The 20,042-nt window shown below is 53.3% G+C and overlaps 8 protein-coding genes across 8 annotated transcripts; 3 read left to right on the top strand and 5 right to left on the bottom strand.

Moving 5' to 3' along the window:
- Positions 1-2,053: 2,053 nt before the first annotated feature.
- Positions 2,054-3,631, bottom strand: AYL99_02282 (hydroxymethylglutaryl-CoA synthase; the record flags this gene model as incomplete). The annotated part of the gene is made up of 4 exons (XM_018833798.1): positions 2,054-3,098; positions 3,156-3,354; positions 3,411-3,513; positions 3,572-3,631. The coding sequence occupies 4 exons, from the start codon at positions 3,629-3,631 to the stop codon at positions 2,054-2,056; spliced, it is 1,407 nt and encodes a 468-aa protein (XP_018696422.1).
- A 1,023-nt stretch (positions 3,632-4,654) lies between these two features.
- On the bottom strand, positions 4,655-5,625 carry AYL99_02281 (hypothetical protein; the record flags this gene model as incomplete). The annotated part of the gene is made up of 2 exons (XM_018833797.1): positions 4,655-5,487; positions 5,538-5,625. 2 exons carry the CDS (start codon positions 5,623-5,625, stop codon positions 4,655-4,657), a joined length of 921 nt encoding a protein of 306 aa, XP_018696421.1.
- A 560-nt stretch (positions 5,626-6,185) lies between these two features.
- Positions 6,186-6,750, bottom strand: AYL99_02280 (hypothetical protein; the record flags this gene model as incomplete). The annotated part of the gene is made up of 3 exons (XM_018833796.1): positions 6,186-6,445; positions 6,502-6,594; positions 6,654-6,750. The coding sequence occupies 3 exons, from the start codon at positions 6,748-6,750 to the stop codon at positions 6,186-6,188; spliced, it is 450 nt and encodes a 149-aa protein (XP_018696420.1).
- A 940-nt stretch (positions 6,751-7,690) lies between these two features.
- AYL99_02279 (hypothetical protein) lies at positions 7,691-8,770 on the top strand (the record flags this gene model as incomplete). Its single annotated transcript, XM_018833795.1, has 1 exon — positions 7,691-8,770. The coding sequence occupies one exon, from the start codon at positions 7,691-7,693 to the stop codon at positions 8,768-8,770; it is 1,080 nt and encodes a 359-aa protein (XP_018696419.1).
- Positions 8,771-8,945: 175 nt separating this feature from the next.
- Positions 8,946-9,779, bottom strand: AYL99_02278 (hypothetical protein; the record flags this gene model as incomplete). Its single annotated transcript, XM_018833794.1, has 3 exons — positions 8,946-9,387; positions 9,445-9,656; positions 9,705-9,779. The coding sequence occupies 3 exons, from the start codon at positions 9,777-9,779 to the stop codon at positions 8,946-8,948; spliced, it is 729 nt and encodes a 242-aa protein (XP_018696418.1).
- A 619-nt stretch (positions 9,780-10,398) lies between these two features.
- On the top strand, positions 10,399-13,109 carry AYL99_02277 (hypothetical protein; the record flags this gene model as incomplete). Its single annotated transcript, XM_018833793.1, has 2 exons — positions 10,399-10,414; positions 10,474-13,109. 2 exons carry the CDS (start codon positions 10,399-10,401, stop codon positions 13,107-13,109), a joined length of 2,652 nt encoding a protein of 883 aa, XP_018696417.1.
- A 736-nt stretch (positions 13,110-13,845) lies between these two features.
- Positions 13,846-17,303, top strand: AYL99_02276 (hypothetical protein; the record flags this gene model as incomplete). Its single annotated transcript, XM_018833792.1, has 4 exons — positions 13,846-14,065; positions 14,207-14,358; positions 14,421-14,590; positions 14,780-17,303. The coding sequence occupies 4 exons, from the start codon at positions 13,846-13,848 to the stop codon at positions 17,301-17,303; spliced, it is 3,066 nt and encodes a 1,021-aa protein (XP_018696416.1).
- A 1,728-nt stretch (positions 17,304-19,031) lies between these two features.
- AYL99_02275 (thioredoxin) lies at positions 19,032-19,460 on the bottom strand (the record flags this gene model as incomplete). Its single annotated transcript, XM_018833791.1, has 1 exon — positions 19,032-19,460. One exon carries the CDS (start codon positions 19,458-19,460, stop codon positions 19,032-19,034), a length of 429 nt encoding a protein of 142 aa, XP_018696415.1.
- Positions 19,461-20,042: the final 582 nt, after the last annotated feature.

Below are 20,042 nucleotides of genomic sequence, written 5' to 3'. Positions count from 1 at the left end.
CTCAACAGGCTCAGTGGCGCTCCTGTACATGGCGGGTCGAGCATGTTTGGGGTTTTTGACGATGGTCGACGAGCTCCGTCGGTGGGTGGATGGACGATGAGCACATGGAGGCTCGAGAGACGAGTCCTGGGTCCTGATCTTGGGAAGCAAGGTCGGGCCATGTTGACGGAGAACAGGTGACCGACTGGGAGTTGTATTACGAGCAGTAATTATCGACTCGGGGGAGCTGTCCACTGAAAAGTAGGACGAGCGAGAAACATTCCGAGTATGGCCGTGCTGACCAGCAGCTCCAGCAGCCTCTGGGGGCGTAAGCGGTCTATAGCAATAAGGTGCCAATGACATTCTGAAAGACCTCATCAGCATGCATGGTTACAGCCAGGCACCATGGTGAAGACAACTCACATATGGTAACTTTTTGGTTGAGTCCGGGCGAAAGTAGTGGTCAGCGAGAAGCCAGCTTCTCAAGTGTGGAGACGAGAACCCAAAGAACAAAGGAAAGGTACAAAGAGGAAATGCAGATGGAATTACCAATAGCAGGCAGACTGAATCTTCAGTCTTGCAACTTGAAAGAATGAAAGGCTCAGAGCTCTTGAGGAGGAGGGAGAACCAGGTATAAATGGGTTGGGTGTATGCGGCCAAAAGCGAGCAACATGACGCCCGACCAACAATGTCCCGTGGGTCATTATCCACCTGAAACGTGGAGCAGGAGAATCAAGATGGCAAGGAAACAAACACGACTGACACGGTGTTCGAGAATCCGATGCTGGGTAACCAGCAACGGCCAGGATCGCCTATCGACCGCGAGCGTGGAGCGTGGTACGCGCCAGAGGTATGGAAACATTTGCGCCATATGCAGCTATTTTGGGGGGCAGATCTGTTGCCTGAGGCTGCGAGTCTGCTCAGAGGGAGTGTAACAAGGCTCCGGACCATTTCATCATGTCTTACGAGGCAATCTGTGTCGGCGCTTGCCTGGTTATTTCGAGAGATGAGCTCCCCTGCGACTTGGCGGCTGTTCGACGAGGCCAGCAGAAGAGGCGGCACCTGCGGCAATCTGAAGAGATGAGAGACCACCGGGGAATTTGCAGGGCGTGGCTGAGGCGCGCTGCGAGACCCAGGACGAATCTCCTGCCCACCTTCTCCCTCAGATTTAGGGCGCTTGGAGATTCTATAGCCGTGTATGGTATCTCATTGGTGCTGGAGTTGGCGCGCGATGCAAAAAATACCCTGTCTGTGGGTGGACGACGGTGGCGCAGTCAGAGGTGGATGATAATCAAAAAGGGCTAAGCGCTGTGGTTGTTCTTGGGCAGGTTTGCCGAAGCAAAGTCCCGTGCCCATCCGTCGCGAAGGCATCGTGCACACGCATTCACCGCCTACGCCATCCACGCGCGAAACTGGCACCAAGTCACCTGCACCAAATGATATCAATGCACCCCTAATGCGTCTGCTGCAGTAGCAGCTGCAGTAGCTCCAGCACGAACGATACACGAACAGTGAACGACTAATGCTACTCTCTCTTCCCAACCTCCTCGTTTGCATGCAATTGTCCTCTTCCTGCATCTCTTAGTAGCACTCTAACGGTGCTCCCTCTGCCCTTACTGGTGTCCAAGGCCCTCGAGATCGGGCCCATGTTTCATCTTGCCAACGGCTGGTGCGAAACAGGTCAAAATACTGGCCGACTCCAGGCTGAGCAGCAATGCATGCCGGAGCCACATTGCACGAGACTGACAGACGACGCACAGCGTCGGTTTCAAGGAACTCGAGGTCTGCAACAAAGCTTCATGATCATTCGCTTTTGCTCTTCTGCTGATCGATTACCGCTCAGGTGAGCTTCTGCCTGCCCGAAGCATGAATCGGCTGGCCCCATATGTACAAGTGTATGCCAGGCCCAACACCACCAGCAGACCTGATCCAATCAAGCATGCACTGGAACGCCCTTCTCCCTCTATGGAAAGATCGGTCTACCTGGTCCACCAATGCAAGTCCGGCGCCCGAACCTGAAACGCAATGTCTGGTGCAAGAATGACACAAGTCCCCTCTCTGCTGCTGACTGCCATCATGCCTTGACCTCATACTTTCGTCGGAACATCTCGTCGACCTCAGTCAGGTAGTATGTTCCCGGCACAAGATGAGTGACATCACCCTGCGGCTCGAAATCTTTCTTGAGATGTGCCTTCTCTCGAAGCATGCACATCTCGTCATACACCTCTGGTGCAACGACCCGTCGGGCGTCTAATCGTTCCTGAAGATTGAGCTTGGCAACCATTTCTGTCGTGTCACCCACGACCTTGAGGCTGAACATCGAGCTGGCCAGACCGCTGCCGTAGCTGAAGACCCCAACCCTCTTGCCTTGGAGCGTCTTAGGGGGGATGTTGCTAATCAACCCGACGAGACCGCCGTAGACGCTGCCACAGTACATGTTGCCACACATGGTGGCGACTTGAATGGCAGGCTGCACTCGGTCGGCAAAACGCTTCTTCGTCAAAGCCATGAACGTCTTCTCCACAGTCTTGTCCGTCAGAGATGCCTGATAGTCCAGATCTCGCAGCTCGGGCGCAACCTCCTTGAACTGAGGGTGGCTGGGATCCTCGAGGAAGTCATTGTACAGTAGCCGAGCGTACGATTTAGAGACAAGCTTGCAGGTCGGTGCGTGGAAGGCCATGTAATCAAATCGATCCATAGGAGCCTTCTCGTCCTCTTCCTTGTGCACGCCATTGCCATTTACGTGCGCATGTCCGTTGACGCCGTTCGTCTGCGACTTGAGTGCTCTCTCTCGAGCATTGTAGGCCCTGTAGCACGCATCCACAGCTTCGGTGTAGCATTTCAAAGAAAACTGTCCGTCAACGTAAGGATATTCGCTGGTGAGATCGGGCTTATAGAAATCGTAGGCATGCGTGATGTAGGAGCCTCGGAGACCAGCTTCGAAAGCAATGGGTGCATCAGGACCGATCAACATGGCCACGCAGCCAGCGCCACCGGTGGGACGAGCATTTCCTTTCTTGTAAAGGGCAATGTCCCCAGCGACCACGACAGCATCTCTTCCGTCCCACGCTGATGATTCGATCCAGTTTAGAGAGTTGAAGACCGCATTTGTCCCACCGCTGCGGTATGTCAGAATTCTGACACTTCTGTGGCGTAACAAAACGTTCAGAACTTACTAGCAAGCATTGTAAGAGTCGACACCCTCGACATTGAAGTTGCCCGACTCTTGAAATAGCTGCATCAACACTGATTTGACACTTTTGCTCTTGTCCAGCATGGTTTCTGTGCCCACTTCCAGCCTCCCAACATTCTTCAGATCGATGGAGTACTTCGAGATCAGGCTCGTCAGAGTGGTAAGGGCAATGGAATAAATGTCTGCTCTTGCATTAGTTGAGCTCAGGAGGCCGTCCCCAAGGTGCTTTGCCACTCACCTTCCCTATCGTCGCAGAAAGACATTCTCGTCTGCCCGAGTCCAATCGTGTACTTGCCAGTTGAGACGCCATCGAACTTCTCGAGGTCGGCTTGGTCGACGCACTGAGAGTGGGTTAGCGACGAGTCAACTCAAAGCCTGCCTCCTTTCGTGTTTGCGTACCTGACTTGGAAAGTATATCTCAATGGCCTTGATGCCGATGTTTTGAGGTCGCGCGGCCATGATGTCTGCGGCAATGTGGTTTCCAATGACAAGATCTTCAGGGTGCCTTTCTCAAATATGCCAGTGAGAGGAGGAGGGAAACTCGAGAAAGGGTTTTATCGCCAGATAGCACAGGAGGCGGTGAGGTGGGGGAGACCAGGGACTGCAGGATAACAACGAGCGAGAGATAATTTTTGTGGGGATGCGCAAGCAGAGCGGAGGGAGTGTAACTGGCACCAATTGCGCAGGTATTCGCTTCGTCTGCGAGCTGAGAGTGGCGGCGTTAGAATACGTAGACTCGAAGGCGAGCAGGTAACAAGTAGAACAGAGATGTGAAAAGTCCTTGCGATGAGAGGGATAGAGAGATTTCGAGATGCTTTTGTAGCAACAAAGTAGCAGTGTCTATCCCTGACAGCAAATGATGGCAGCAGACGCCCACAAATTTCAACAGGCGAAAACTGGAAGCCCTGTTGGGGGAGGGTGACCAGAGCTAGAGGCCCTTTAAGCATGATTAAGTTCCGTTCTAGAGCTTAGCTCGTGCCTAAGGATCTCCGTGGCAGCCAATAGCATGTGCCTATTTGCGGGCGGTGTGGCTGCGGCGTTGGGCTTGTGGTGGGATGATCCGGGAACTGGAAAGCAGAATTGATGTTCCTGCATGATGCCACTGCCCACGGCCACGGCCCAGCCCACCTTACCAGGAGAAGGGCTCTGCGGGTAGTTTTCTGGTCTGTGAATGGTAACACACGTCGTCCAAAGATGGTTCTACACGGAACTGTCGACTCCGGCATTACTCGTGACCCCCTGAAATCAAAGGGATGAGCTTCAGTCGGCCCCTGTAGGCTGTGGGTCGAATCTTGTCATCTCGATTTGGCGATCACGAATGTGACGCCGAATGGTTCGACTTCTATCGCCCAGGCAATGCCCCCAGTAATTATACTTGGTATGGAATGCTTACTAGTACGATTTTTGTAGCCTTCCGATGTATTCGACATACCTCTAGAGATCTAACTGCTATATCGCATATCCCATGTTGCTCATTTGCGTTTAATATGCTGAAGGCAGAACACTCAGCCGTCCACCGTCCGTGACCACGACACATCCGTTGATATAAGCTCCCGCTCGCGAGCAGAGCCACAAGATGACGCCTGCCATGTCCTGCTCGTCACCGGTTCTGGTTGCAGGGACAACATCTTTGCTGAACGTGCCCTCGACATTGTGAGTCTCGGTTTTTCCTTGAGCTTGGTACATTCCATGGGTCATTTCCGAATAGTAAAGCCCTGGGGCAATCGTGTTCACCCTGATATCGTAAGGCACAAGCGCCGTCGCCAACTGCTTCGACAGAAACATCACCCCAGACTTGCTGGGGCCGTAGCTGAGATTCCCTAGAGGCTTGCGATTGAATCCTCCAATAGATCCGGTAGTGATGATCTGAGGACGGGGTGTGAAGTTGTCCACTGACGGGGCCGGCCTCTTCTTGTTTGCCGCATCCAGAAGCGGGAGAAATGCCGCAATGGTGAAATGAACACCAGTGATATTGATGGCGTATGTCTGCGTGACCTCTTCCGGTTCCGGCTTCCACATATTCTTGGCTAGGTCCTCGAGGGATACAGGTTTCTGGTTGGCATCTAGTGTTGGCACGGATGGGCCAGATATCCCGCTGTTTGCCACGAGGACGTCGACATAATCGACTTCTGCTTTGACCTTCTCAACACATTGTTGAAGCGAGTCCTTCGAGGTCACGTCGCCCACCAGGGGGATGATGGCGCCCCCGGGAACAGATTCGGCAGTCTCCTTCAGGCTGTTTTCACGCCGACCGATAATGAAGACCTTGGACGCCCCATTCGCGGCCAGGGCTCTAGCCATCATGCGCCCAAGTCCTGGCCAAAGTTATAACATGCAGAAGAGAGCAAGGAAGATGATACTGTACCTGAGCCACCGCCAGTGATGACAGCTACGAGGCCATTGACATTGAACAGGTTTCCTGCTTCAATTTTGGGGATGTCGACCGCCGACATCTTGGCCTGGGCGGTAAGGGCGTTCGAGAAAAGGTTAGATGGCTGTATCAAGATTGCGAGCAGATGTGCAAACAGACTTGCGTTCTACCAGAAGAAAATCCAGAGACGGTCTGACAATTAGCAATCAAGCAGATTGTTAATTATGTGTTGCGCGTTGACGTGATGTCGGACATCCTCCGTATTGCTCGCACGGAGGAATTCGGTGGTTCTGACCGGGGACGGCAGGCGGTCGAATCAATACTTTTGTTCACTACTAGCAATAGACCATCATTTCATTTCAACTTCGTATTCTTTTGGCCCATACTTTGCTTCTACTATAAGCTCAAGGTCTCCCAGCGTCAGCCGACAATGGCTGGCCACTGGCTGTGTGAGTCTGGGTGAAAGCATTTCTTAAAGAGAACCGCAGAAGGGCGATTCCCTTCAATCTGCAATTCTTCCACCAAAGCAGTCGCATACTCTGGTCGATCTATCACGACTTGCAGGGCACAGACACCTCCAGAACGCGTGACACTGAATGATCATGAATTTGGTAAATGCAATATGCGCACAAGCCCCTCCTTTTAGTGTTTTCCAAGACCCAGCTTGCCCTTGAGTCTATGGAGTCCCTTCGCGGGCTCGTAGCTCTCTCCACGATCACCACTTGTTTGTGCGTGGGAGCCATCTGGCATTGTGCCGGGGCTCACATCCCTCTCTTCACGGCGTCTTGCTGGCGCACTCAATGGATTGGTTCGTGTCTCTGCAGGTTTGGTCGAGGCTGTCTTCTCCGCCGTCGAAGCGCTTGACGCAGGGACATTCGTCGGCTGCGAAGATGTGGTGCTCTCTGCGATTACCTTGGCTCAGCATACAGATAGTGAAACCGGATGTGTGCAACCTTACCTCCAGCATTCCCTTGATCGTATGGATCTGTCGCTGTGCCTTTCCCTTGCACGCCTGACAGAGGTTCTTGGTTTGATCGTACGGCGGTGTTCTCTGCACCAACCAGCCACTTAGCAGGTGTCATGGGGCATGTGTATTCACTGGCTGCCTACCTGGTGCATTTCCTTGGTCGTAGGGTTCGTCTAGTGTACCTTTGCCCTGTATACCTGAGGGGGGCTCTTGGCCTGACTGCAGAGTGCTGGCGGCCATGACTCTATCCATTTGCGTCAGTAATCGTCTGGTGAACACTGTCAAGGCTGGACCATTACAAGTGAGGACAGCGGGGTGAGATAACTTCCGGGGAATTGAGACAGAATTGTACGAGGACTGTTTGAAGATAACGGTGAAAGTTCAGCGAATACGTGTCTGCTGTAGGATCAAGTGGTAGGGAGACTACTGTTTGGCAAAAGAAAGTTCCACGGTCGAAGCATTGCAGTCTTATCAGCGCTCTAGATCTAGCTCGGTTGCTCTCACCCTTCTTGACTTTTGGATCTCGGCGACTCGCATCAGTCGGCGCCATGTCCTCGAGGGCGCAAGGGAGGCCACCACGGGGGCCGTCTTATTTTACGTCATACCACTGCCCTTGTGGTGTGTGGAAGATGATTCGTCGTACGTCATAGAAACACGCCTTCGGTGGTGTTGGTGCCTCGTCACCAGCCAAATGTCGGGGATCATCGTACGGTAAACTTGGAAAAGCTTGCCTGTATTCTGGAAGGATTTGGTACATCTGAGTGCTAAGTCCCACACGATTGAATGAGATGCTCGTGTTATCATCGAGTTTAGCGATTGGTCCTTCTTACAAACACTGCATGCAACGCTCAAGGCTGAGTGCCAGGGTTTGATATGATCCTTGCTATTGGCTGCAATTCACATAGATTTGTGGTGTGAAATAGCTCTGACCTTGTCATTGCGGTCGCATTATGGTCGCAGAAAGAGAAAGGAAACAAGCAACGTCACTCGGTGATAATGGAGTCACTGAGTGAGATCTTGTTTGCGGGGTGCCTAAAAGCGGCGCAACTCCAGATCGATCCCATCCCAAAACTTTCCCCAAGCAACGTTTAAGAAAAAGTCCAACACAGATATTTACTGCTCACTAACAGTCAAACGTCCTGTGGTTAGTTTTCCGAACTCAACTATTACACTTGGCGCAATGCCAACGAACCTCAAGGGCGACGTCTGTGTCGACTGTCAGGAGCGTGACGCCAGTTTGAAAATCAGAAACCGGCGCCTATGTGCTACATGTTTCGTCCGATATGTCAACGCCAAAATTCTCAAACGTATGGAGTCCTACGCATTCAAAAACCTTGCGGGGGATCAGAAGCGCCGGTTACTTCTCCCGCTTTCCGGCGGTGTCTCTTCTCTTGTTCTGTTGCAAGTGCTTGACGCGCAACTACACAAGCAGATGGAGAAACGCCACAGAACTGCCTACGACCTCATCATCGCCCGTGTCGTGCTCCCTGACAAAGAAAAACAGGCACTTATCGAGAAGGACTATCAGATGATTAATAGCCGGTTTCCTTTGCATACTTTCCTCCCAGTCCTCTGTCTCCATGACGTCTTTCGGCTAGATCAGAGAATTGAGCGGGACCTCACCCATCTTGGGATCAATCGCCAGGAAGGCGAACCAGATGACGAGTTTTTACGCCGAATGCTCTCCTCTACCACGTCCGTGACTGCACGAGCAGACTTGATACCCATTCTTTTACGAAGGTTGCTGGTCTCAGTCGCAAAACGACAAGGTTGCGAGGCTGTGCTCTGGGGCCACTCAGATAGTCGTTTGGCAGCTCTCACACTTGCAGATGTTGCGAAAGGTAGAGGTGGGTCAGTCCCTCCAACCATCGCTGATGGACCAACTATATACGGGGTCAACTTTAATTATCCCGCCCGTGACCTGTTCATGGATGAGCTTCGAATTTACACACAAGCTTTGCCGAATCCCTTGCTGACTGAGCCGGGAGATCATGATGCCAATCGACAGGCGGCTACGATTCGCAGCACCTCGATTGACGAGCTCCTCAGCAACTACATCAGCGGACAGGGCGTGAAATACCCTGGTATAATGGCAAACGTGGTGCGAACAGCAGGCAAACTCCAAGTCAAAGCCACTGACCACGAGGCGAACGCTTGCCCGGTCTGTGGTATGCCAACAATAACGAATCCACAGAGCTCAGAGGAAAACAATGTTCTTTGCTATGGATGTGCGAGAGTGAAGCAGGATATTAGCACCTGAAATCCCTCCAAATCTTGGAAGTCGACGATTTCCGTCGGTCTTCATTACCCTGTTTCTTCCTCCGGATCGTCTGATGAGGAAAAGGAACGCTCAAAATTTGCTGTCGCTCTATAGCCAACTCCAGGTCCAATGTCATGTCGGGGTAGAGCACGGCTCACCGTCACTACTCGCCAGCTCAACGGGTACGAGCAGGCATCGGAGGAGGTATGCCTTCCGCTGCTTCGATGTCTCGTTGCCTCTCTCGATGGGATCTTCTAGATTCTCGTCGCGAGGTGTATCTGGGGGGAGGACCGTTCTGGGCGTTCAATATGCCCTCGTCATTCTGGTAGTCGAACTCGTCTGGAAGACTGGGGTCTGCAACGTTGGCCTGCGGAGTACCCTTAATTCTCTTCTGGCCACGCGAACGCAACTCCTTCTCCAGCAATACCACGTTTCGGGTGTTGCACTTGTATGCCGCATCCGCAATGTCACCGATGAAAGGAACCAGCCCGATCGCAAAGTCAATGAGGACATTCATTTGCATTCGCATTTTGACGGACGAGGGTAGTTCGGGTTCGACAGAGCAGCAGGTGCGGTAGACCAACAGGGCGAGGAAGAGGTCGAGGCAATCGCCAATGCTGTGAGAGAAGTCAGTCTCGATGAATACACGTCCCACGCAAGAGCCCTTAGCTTACCCTGGGATTAAGCCAATGACCGCTCCCCAGCCGATTCTTGTGCCCAAGAAGCTTCCCAGACAAAGGTCGACGCGGTAGGCTCTTCTTTTTGCTTTAGTCAGGATTTTCTCCTCTTCTGCGGTCAACCCTGGCGGGAGGGCCCTTCGTCGCTTCTTTGTGGTTTTGTACAGTCCTCCTAGCCTGGTCGCGGGTATCGTCTCAAAGTAGGGATCCTGTATCGTGTTAGGAGGAAACAAGGCTATCGGGTTCGAGATCCATACCTCACGACCGTCTTTATTGGACGAATTCTCCTTGAACAGCCTCTTGGCCACTAACTTTGCTGCGTACGATGTCATCTTTGTAATGCTGTAGTTGAGATGTGAAGGAGAGAGAGGGAGGACAATTAGGGGAAGTGTAGGGGAAGAAGAAGGTGGTGGGCTGAGAAAGGGCTTAAAAGGCCACAAAGACCAACTAATGATGTCCGGGGCTTTATGTCACAGCAAATCTAGACTTGCCAAACAAAGCCAAGATGAGTCGCAAGAACAAGTTGCTGTCAGAAGCCGGTGTGGCTTGCAGTAATTGATTGGCATTCGGATTGCTGTCAAACGGGATTCTACGCGCTGGATCTCCCAGACACTCTCTCTGCGCCTGTATGCGCGCCAACGTCATCTGAGTCGTCATTTAGTGGCTGTGCGAGAATCACCAGCCACAGACATTCTGCACCGCCACCGGTCTCCGAGACGTGGACTCTTCTTCTCAGCACGCGGTGTCTCTCAGTAACCGGAAACGTATTACCATACCCCTCAGAACCTGAACTGGCTAGACGCCCATCCGCGCAACTCGGTCACCAGCATCTGGACGTGAGGCTGGAGATCCTGCAGCCAGTTAGTCCTGGACTCGTGATTCCTATCCTCCCTAGAATCTCCAGAGCAGTGGAGATGAGCAGATATTCTCATCAAGCAACAAACTCAAGAGATGCAGCTGGAGGATTGTGAGACTCCTCAATTTGGCGTGATGTTTGCCCATATGCTGACGCTCTACTTTCCCTAGGGCTGGATGACCTCTGTGTCCGATTCATCATCAATCTACCGCCGGAGGAGCTTGAGTCCGTAGAGCGCATCTGCTTCCAAGTCGAGGAGGCGCAATGGTTCTACGAAGACTTCATTCGACCCCTTGATCCTTCTCTCCCTTCCCTTTCTCTACGTGCCTTCAGTCTACGCATCTTCCAACACTGTCCGCTTTTCTCCCAATGGTCTGCTCAGCACCATACCACCGCTTACGCGGAGTTCCTCGCGTACAAATCCCGCGTCCCCGTTCGAGGGGCCATTTTGCTGAATGAGTCGATGGACGAGGTCGTCCTTGTGAAAGGTTGGAAAAAGAGCGCACATTGGAGCTTCCCTCGTGGGAAGATTAACAAGGATGAGAATGATCTCGATTGTGCGGTGCGGGAGGTCTACGAGGAGACCGGTTTCGACGTCCGTGAGGCCGGACTCGTCAAGGATGAGAAGGACATGAAATATATCGAAGTCACGATGAGAGAACAACACATGAGACTATATGTTTTCCGAGGGGTGCCCCGAGACGCGCATTTTGAACCCAGGACACGAAAGGAGATCAGCAAGATCGCATGGTATAAGCTGACAGATTTGCCCACCTTGAAAAAGAATAATCATCGCCAGCATGAAGGCAGCGGTACCGACCGTGCATCAATCAGCGCAAACAAATTTTATATGGTGGCACCCTTCCTGAACCCACTCAAGAAATGGATAGCTCAGCAACGAAAGAAAGAAAACCGATACAGCTCGCACCTTGCAGCACCCCCCATGGTGCCCGAGGAGGTGACTACTGAGGATGAAGAAAACGATGTTGGCGCACTCCGCGGAGAGCTCCTACCGTCGGCTATCAGCGATCTGCCCGAAGTCTCTGATTCTACTGCGGTCGACCCAAGTTTACATCTCAAGGAGCTGCTCCAGATTGGAGGACAAGCTGTGCCGCCTCCCGCGACGTTGCCACCAAGTCATATGCCGCAGGTCGACACTGAGAAGTCGAACGCGCTTCTGGCTCTTCTGCGAGGGGACCTACAGGGTCAGTCCGCTGCCGTACCCCGGACTCCCCTGGAACAGATCTCCTTGCCGCCTGAGGTCCAACGGTCGCCACATATCTCACATGTGCGGCAGCCACGGATTGATCAAGCCCAGCCCCCAGCACCATTCCCGCCGCAGTTCCAAGACCAGACGTTGCCTTCTGCACAGGCATCTCAGCAAAGACCAAACGATTCAACCATCGCCGCGGCTGCGGCGGCTTATCCCACCCATAACGTCCCACGAGTCACACCATTCCAAAGGACCACCGATCCATTGTTTGCTCCTGAAGGCGCGTTGCGGCGCGAACAGGCAACCATACCTCCAGCCAGCGCGTTGCCTAAGCTGACAAATCACACGAAAGCGTTACTCGATGTTTTCAGAGGAGCAAAGAGCCCACCTATCCAGCCGTCAACGCATTTTGAGACGCCAGCCACGAATGTTCAGAGCCGGGTCGAGGCATTGCAGGCCCCGCCAGTGCAAAGACAGAACATACCGGCCGATCAGACTATCCGAGGCATCGGCCAAGGTTCGGCTCCTTGGTCTCTGAATGCGCCCGCACAATCAACCGCAAATGCAGGGGTTGAAAGCCAGGTTCCCTCTCTACTGCCTTCTCGACGACCTCAAAGCGCACAGCAGACATCCCTTCTTCAGCTTTTCACTCAACCGTCCCCACCGAAACCAAGGGAGAGCTCAATCACCCCACGTCAACCACCGGTGGAGCTCGCAGCGACAGCTCCTTCCACCTCTTCTCAGAAGTCGAAGGTGAACAAGGACAATCTGCTCTCGCTGTTGGGGAAGGGTGGCAAAGACGCATCACGAAAGGCAGCCGAGGTTAAGCGTCCGTCTCCAAGAGAGGGTGAAACGGCTGCTACTATCAGTGGTCCCTTGAATCAACCCGAATTTGAAGTCGTCTCTCGGGCGACGCGGCATGGGGCGAACGAGATGGGCCGCAACCCAGTCCCTGCCAACAGGACCCTATACGATCCCAATCAACCAGCACCGGTCAAGATATTGACACGGTCGGAAGAATCTCGCTCCCAGGCACCGCGGTCTCCAAGAGGTGCCAAGTCAACACCAAGGCGTGCAGCGAAGGAAAGGGCATTGCCTAAGGAGCAAGCAAAACCGTTTCAGCCTCAGATTCTTCGTCGGCCGCAAACCATTGAAGCAGCTATAGCTGGTGGGCTCACCGCTACAAGTGAGGCTCCAAATCAACAGCTGATTTCGACTGCCAAGGTGGATAGTGGTGAACAATCGACGCCGAGCCGGAAGCCTTCCCAAACAGAGGCGCAAAAACAAACATTACTTTCTCTCTTTGGTGGAGGAGGATTGGACACTGCAGCTGCAGCTGGTGCAACCACTTTGCAGCCCAGTTCGGGCATAGTGTCGCCTTTGACGACTAGTCAAATCCTCAATGCCAATGGCGAGATGCCGCTGTCTGGGATTGAGCCCATTTCCACTCGGACGTCCCGTGTGGGGAGCATGACCTCGATCGTGAGTGGGCCAGGAACAGGGCGTCCCGCGGGCGAAAAGCGACAAACAGGCGCTGAAAATAAGGCATTCCTTTTGGGCTACTTGGGCAGAATCGCAAGCCAGGAGCAATGAAACATGTGAGCATAATGATTGGACTGGGCACGAAGGATATTGGGCGCGGGCTGGGGTAGTCCAGGATGTCAGGGAGCACATGTGCGACGTTGGTCGGGAATAGTTGAGAAGTCAAATGGACATGTATACGAGCGCCTTCGTATTCGCATTGGTCTTTACGCGTTAAGCGGGGCCTCTGGGCACTCGGGCTCTGCCATTTCTCTCGTGATACCCGGGCATTTGGTGTTGTGAAGGCATACATAATTTATGCATAAGTGTGTCGGCAAACATTGTCTCTTTTTGCTGCCGACTTTTTCTGTCTCTCTCTCTGTGCCAAATGTGGCCCCAACCAGTACATGTTTTTTGCAACCTGTACCACGACCAAAACAGTAAAAGGCGCGAGTGTGTAGGTAAAAATCGTGGAGCTGTAGAGGACCAATTGGGGGCATGGGCAGATGATGAGCTCAGCTGCAGGGAGGGATGATTCAAGCAGGGAATGGTTCGACAAGTACCCAACGAGGCTAGCTGAGGGTTTTCACCGGTTCTTCTTGTCTATCTGGAATCTGGATGCATAAGTCAGATACGGGATACGGAAAGTAGATGAGGAGCGTGTCCTTCAGGCCCCATGCACGCTCACCGACGGGCTGGGGCTCGCCTGGCAGGCAATCTTTTCTTGTTGCCTTGGGGAGTTCTATCCACGATCTGTATTCTTCGTGACTGTGACTGTGACGGTGACGGTGACTCGTGAGGCTCAACAATGGCCCAGATGGTGGCTGCGGGCATTGTAGCAATAGGAAACTACTGCCTGGCAGCCACGAGTGACAGTGACGCAAACCGCCAACAGCCAGAGACGACGGCGTCTTTGTCATCATGCGCTCCAAACATTTGCCCTCCACCTCCCAGCAGCGAGGTGCCGGTGGCCAGCTCCAATGCTCAGCAGCACATCGAACAACAGCTTCTTCCTCCTTCCCACAGCAGTATGTCATTATGTGATGTTCCAATCAGCAAAGTGTGGTTACCGAATTTAATCTTCGGCCCGCCAACCTCGTCTTCCTCCTCTTCGTCCCCCCCAAGAACTGCCCAATCTCTGTGCTGACTGTGCTCGCCCGCTTTCTCAGTCCCGGATGCTGCCAACAGTCTTCGTCGCGATTACAATTACGGCCTGACCCCAGGAACGGCCAGCACAGCAGGCAACATGTCTCCTGTCCTGACCGTGGGCTCATCGGAGCCCCAGCCTGGCTCTGAGCCCGTCCTAGATCCCATCTCCAGGGTATCGTATAACATACAAATACCCACTTGGCTCATGACGCTTGGCTCACTCATAACCTCTAGCAAATCCTCGAGAGGACCCAGTCGCAGAGCAAATTGCCTGCCTCTTCGCAAGGCGGTGTGCCTTCCAAACCGCCTTATGCAGACTCCGGTTATTCCGACTCGGGCAGTCTGAAAGCCGAACCCGTTTCGTTGCGACGGGTTGATAGTAGCAACTCGGGCAAGGAGAAGAAGTAAGTCCCTATGGATAGAAAAGCCTGGACCACCGGGCGCACACCACCCTCTGGTCTCTCCACCTGTCTCTGTTCTCGATGGATGGATAAGCACCTTGTTTCCATGTGCTCTCGGCCATCTGCTGCTCCCCGGCCTCGGCGCTGAAAAGTTGAGTCCCTGCGGTGTACTAATTGCCAATGTCTCTCCAGAAAAGGTGTCTCCTTCCTCAGTCGAATCATGGGTAACAAGAAGCGGGACTCCTTTGACCTTCACGACGACAATGCTTCAGAGGTCGGTTCCGAGTTTCGACCTGCCGGCGTCGAGGCCGAAGTCTTTTCCCAGCCCGTCGGCTTCATACCCAAGTTCCCTGCGCCGCCACGATACATCAAGGTCAAGGCCCAATATAGGAAGCAGAAGGATTTCGACAGGTTGTTCCTGGCCCAGATCCTCTTGGGGACGCCGCCATCCAAAAGTCGCAAACCCGAGATAGACTCGAAGATCCACAGCATCAACGACACCCCGGACGATGTCGCGCCGCCGCCCCCGAGGAACTCGGCGAGCAATGCCATATGGGCCATGGAATTCTCAAAAGATGGAAGATATCTCGCTGCTGCCGGGCAGGATAGAAAGTTGAGGGTGTGGGAGGTCATATCATCCACCGACGACCGAGAAATGGAGGAGAAACTTGCAGAGACCGACAACGATGGGGAAAAGGTCAAACTCAACGCACCCGTCTTCAAGAGTAAGCTCATACGCGAATATGATGGCCACACGTCGAGTATCCTGGACCTCAGCTGGAGCAAGAACAACTTTCTGCTGTCTTCTTCCATGGATAAGACCGTGAGGCTGTACCACGTAAGCCGGGTAGAATGCTTGTGTGCGTTCAAACACAACGACTTCGTCACGTCGATCCAATTTCATCCTCGGGATGATCGATTCTTCCTGGCGGGCTCTCTGGATTCCAAGATTCGGCTGTGGAGTATCCCGGACAAGAACGTCGCGTACTGGACGCAGGTCTCCGACATGGTCACTGCCGTCGCCTTTACGCCGGATGGAAAGACCGCCATCGCCGGCTGCTTGAATGGTTTGTGCATCCTATACGACACCGAAGGTCTCAAGGCGCACTCGCAAATCCATGTCCGGTCAGCCCGGGGCAAAAATGCCAAAGGGAGCAAAATCACGGGGATCGATACCATCTCATTGCCGCGGGAAGGTGGTCAGCCCGATGTGAAACTCCTGATCACCAGCAACGACTCGCGGGTGCGAATGTACAACTTAAAGGATAGGACCCTGGAGGTCAAGTTCCGTGGCAACGAGAATTCCTGCAGCCAAATACATGCCTCGTTCAGCGACGATGGAAAATATGTAATCTGCGGGAGTGAAGACCGTAAGGTGTACATCTGGCCAACATCTGTCAATGAGCGGCCCGAGAACGACAAACGCCCGATGGAAGTGTTTGAGGCCCACTCCGCCATCGTCACCACCGCAATCATGGCACCCGAACGGACAAGACGCCTGCTGGCACAGTCGGGAGATCCTCTGTACGACCTCTGCAACCCGCCGCCAGTGACGTTGATCAGTCGTGCAGACTCTGTCATTTCCTCTCGGGCGCCCACAAACAACAGCAACCACTCAGATGACAAACATATCAGGGACGAAACGAGGCTGTCGGAATCTCCGCGTCGTGCTCCCGAGACACCCGCGTATTTATCTCGTCATTCGCACCCAGGCGGCCAGATAATTGTCACGGCGGACTACACTGGACAAATCAAGGTCTTCCGGCAAGACTGTGCTTTCCAGAAACGCCGACACGAGTCGTGGGACGCCAGCTCTAATTTCTCCAGGAAAATGCTTGGTCGGAGCGGCTCTGTGGCCACTCGCAATTCGGTGAATTCGTCCAGCCACCGGAACTCACTGGTTATGAATCCGAAGACGCAGTCAACGGACCGCATCCTGAGCTGGAGGAATTCTGTGAGTCCCAACGATATTGCCAACAACAATGCTTCGACAAGCATGCTGGAAATCCGGGGCCAGCTGGCGAACAATGAGCGGTCCCGCAGCGCCTCGCCTAGGAAGATCCTGGGCCATCGTCTTTCACTTCACAGATCGGCACCTCCACGTAAAGACACTATCACCTCCCCCAAATCCCCCGAGTATCATTCGCCTTTACATCAGATCCAGAACGGTCCCTCGATCACGGTGCAGTCGCCGCTCGCCGAATCGCCCGGCAGTTTCCATTCGGCCAACCAAAAGACTCCAGACCAGGAGTTGCTGTCGCCACAGATATCTCTAAAGCCTTTACCCTCAAATCCCACGCCAGGTGATCTCCCACACAGCCCGAACGATCCGCTGTTCTTGGTGGACCAGCAATCATACCTCGCGTGGGATATGAAGAGCACATTATTACCCATGGCCAAGCATATGCCCCGGACGCCGGGTTTGATTGGGCCGGACGGCAACCCTCTCTCTCGCGCTGCCAGCTACATAAGCCAGTTGTCCAGCGAACTTACTGGTTCCGAACGTGATCCCAGTCCTGGCGGGAGTATGGGTGATGACAAGCGTGGAGCGTCGACGGCGGAGAACAAGAATCGCAAACCCCGGTCCCGGAGGCGGAGCAGTGTGGGCAGCGACAGCGATCTAAAATGCACAAAGTGTGGAGGCACGACGTTCAAAGCGACGATGACCGACAAGGGCCAAAGTTTCAGGTGTAAAAAATGCGGAACTGCTGTTTGATTCTTGCCAGAGTCTTGGATACAGTGTTGAGACATCTGGGCAACCGTGGCCATTGGATTTCACCGGGCGGCACCTATATTGATTTCTCTGCGCGATTCAACGACCCAGTATCGATTTGCCGACGACGGGCCACTCTCTCTTTCTCTTTATTGACGAAGCACGAGTATCACGACTGCACTTCATGAGTGTACATATCATCATCACTGTACAAATAGTTTGGACTACCAGAAGGGCCAGGATGTTCTATCTAGTACAGGCACAGTATCGAGTCGCACATATGAAGGTCAGGGCATACGTAGACACACATATACAGAACACAACGGAACACGAAAGGGGAACAGTCATTCCACCCGGATCAGAATGGCTTGTTTTGTTGTCAGTGTGAAATATGTATAGACAGTAGAGCATTCCACCCTTCCATGTTCCGCGAACGTTAGTGAAGCGATCGTCGTTGCCTTTCTTCTTTTTCTCTATACATCTTTTGACCTGTCCCCAACAAGCATACATGCGCGGCGGGCTACCCGAGTATAGAGGAAGGTATTGGAGGTACTGGGGGTACAGTAGTAGATAGATCCTCAAGCTTTCCTTTCCATCTTCTTCTTCTATCACCCCCCTTGGGCGCTCCGTTCCACACGCTCTAAGTAAAATTCATTGTGCGCGAGGAGTCGAGTATAAAACACAAACAAGCACAAACGATATATGCTTGCACACCCGCCCGGCCCAACCCACCCCTTCCCTCTCTCCCCGGCCTGGCCTGACCCTGACCCTTACCGTGACCGTGGCTCACCGGGGCGCGGAAATGACAGCTACCCGACGGCGTCGGCGACCGGCCGGATACGAAAATCGTCCGAAGAAAAGCATGGCGCCGAAGGAAAATAAAACGGCCGAGAAGGGGGGGGGGGGGGGTACTCGCCCGTTGGGAAAAAGGGCGCGGAGAGCTCCCTCTCCCTCTCTGTGCCTCTCCCTCTCCTGCTTCCTCTTTGCTCTCTTCCTCAACACAAGGCCAGAGATGCAAAAGAAGGGGTTGGGGGCTTTACGTGGGTTTCCGGTTGGTCCAGTGTGTCTGTCATCCGTGCAACAACAATAGCAGCGGTATGGATTAGTCCAGGGAGACTAAGAAAAAACAACAACAGAGAGTGAGTGGTTGGGTCTTCGCCAGTGTGTAAGTGAGAGAGAGAGACATAACGAGGCTGCACATCAAAGTTGGCGGGTCGGATGTGACATTTTGGGAAGCCGATGGGTATTGATTGGGCTTGTGAGGAGCAACTTCTGCAGTCACCTAACCTTGTTCAACCTTGCGATCCCGGCAGTATCATTCGGTCAACCGACGAGTTCGACAGAGGAAAACTGTCATGAAGATTGATTGCAATTCATGTCCAACTGGCTCCACACACCAAGGGGGAGGACAACGACAACGTCTTAAAAAGAAATGACACACGTGGAAAGTGCAAATGACAGACATTTCTTTATTGGGCTCTGTTTAATGCGAAATAGTGCAACACCGTTTCGCTGCGGCCACCTCTACTACCTTCGTAGTACCGTGTACCGTGGACTTTTTTCATTTTGTCTCAAGACATCTTCTTCCGTGGATTCCCTCTGGACTCTCGGTCATTTGTTATAGCCGATTTGAGGGACGTATGTGTGGCTGACAAATCGACCCGCGGTCGACAATTTGTCGAGGTGAAGGAAAAACCCGCGTTTTCAGGTGAGGGTGTAGTCAAGGAAGATTTACAAATTCTTCTTGATGGCGGCCTCGAGGGCTCGTTTGTCGGCGCCCACGACCTCGGCGACCTTCTGGCCGTTCTTGAAGATCATGAACGTGGGCATGGCGCGCACGCCGAGTTCCTGGGCGACATCGGGGACTTCGTCGACGTCGACCTTGTAAAAGTCGACCTTTTCCTTGAATTCAGCCGACTCGGAGAACTTGGCGACCTCGGGCGCGATGACTTTGCAGGGGCCGCACCAGGTGGCGAAGCAGTCGAGGACGACCAGCCGGTCGGCAGGAGCCTCCACGACCGACGTGTTGAAGGAGGATTTGCTGTGGATGGGGTTAACACCGTACTTTTTAGCAGGTTTGGGAGCACTACGAGCCTGCTGCTCCTCGCGCAGCTTGGCTTGATGGTAGGCTACATACTCTGCAAGGTTGTGGACGACCATTTTGGATGGCGACTGCGAAAACTGCGTCGGATGGGTGGTTGAGAAAGACCGGATCAACGAAGTTGTTCTGGTTCGAAGTGTGGCTCTGGGTGTTGTTGTGAGTAGAAGGCGTTGAAGTGTTGTGATGATGGGGGGGGAGAAGGAGGAACGGATTGAGGCGGCCAGCGTGAAGGTTATTATATAGAGGGTAACTCTGGCGCAACGAAGGAGCTTGTGAGGCTGAAGGGGGATGGATGGAGGGGTGCAACGGGCTGGGCTGGACGGTGAATGGTGAATGGTGAATTGAGATAAGGGGGGGTAAGGGACGGTGGGTGGTGGATAGACGAAGACTGAGTGAAAAGATGACGCGATTAGAAATCCAACCGGACACGTTTTGCTGCAGCTTCACAGTATTTGAATTTTGGGGAAGGTAACAAAGTACTAAAAGTGCCAGGAGCAGCGAGATTCCTGCCCGCATTGGCCCATGTTGACGTCATAATTTGTTTCACGTGACGAGATGACAATCACAGAGCATGACGGCATCGACTCTTACGGTAAGCCTGACGGAGCATTGGTTAATCCGGATTCCGGATATAGCGTGTT

Source organism: Fonsecaea erecta, assembly GCF_001651985.1.
Source record: "Fonsecaea erecta strain CBS 125763 chromosome Unknown Scaff2, whole genome shotgun sequence".
Lineage (NCBI taxonomy): Eukaryota > Fungi > Ascomycota > Eurotiomycetes > Chaetothyriales > Herpotrichiellaceae > Fonsecaea > Fonsecaea erecta.
This window is presented reverse-complemented; position numbering and strand designations above follow the sequence as displayed.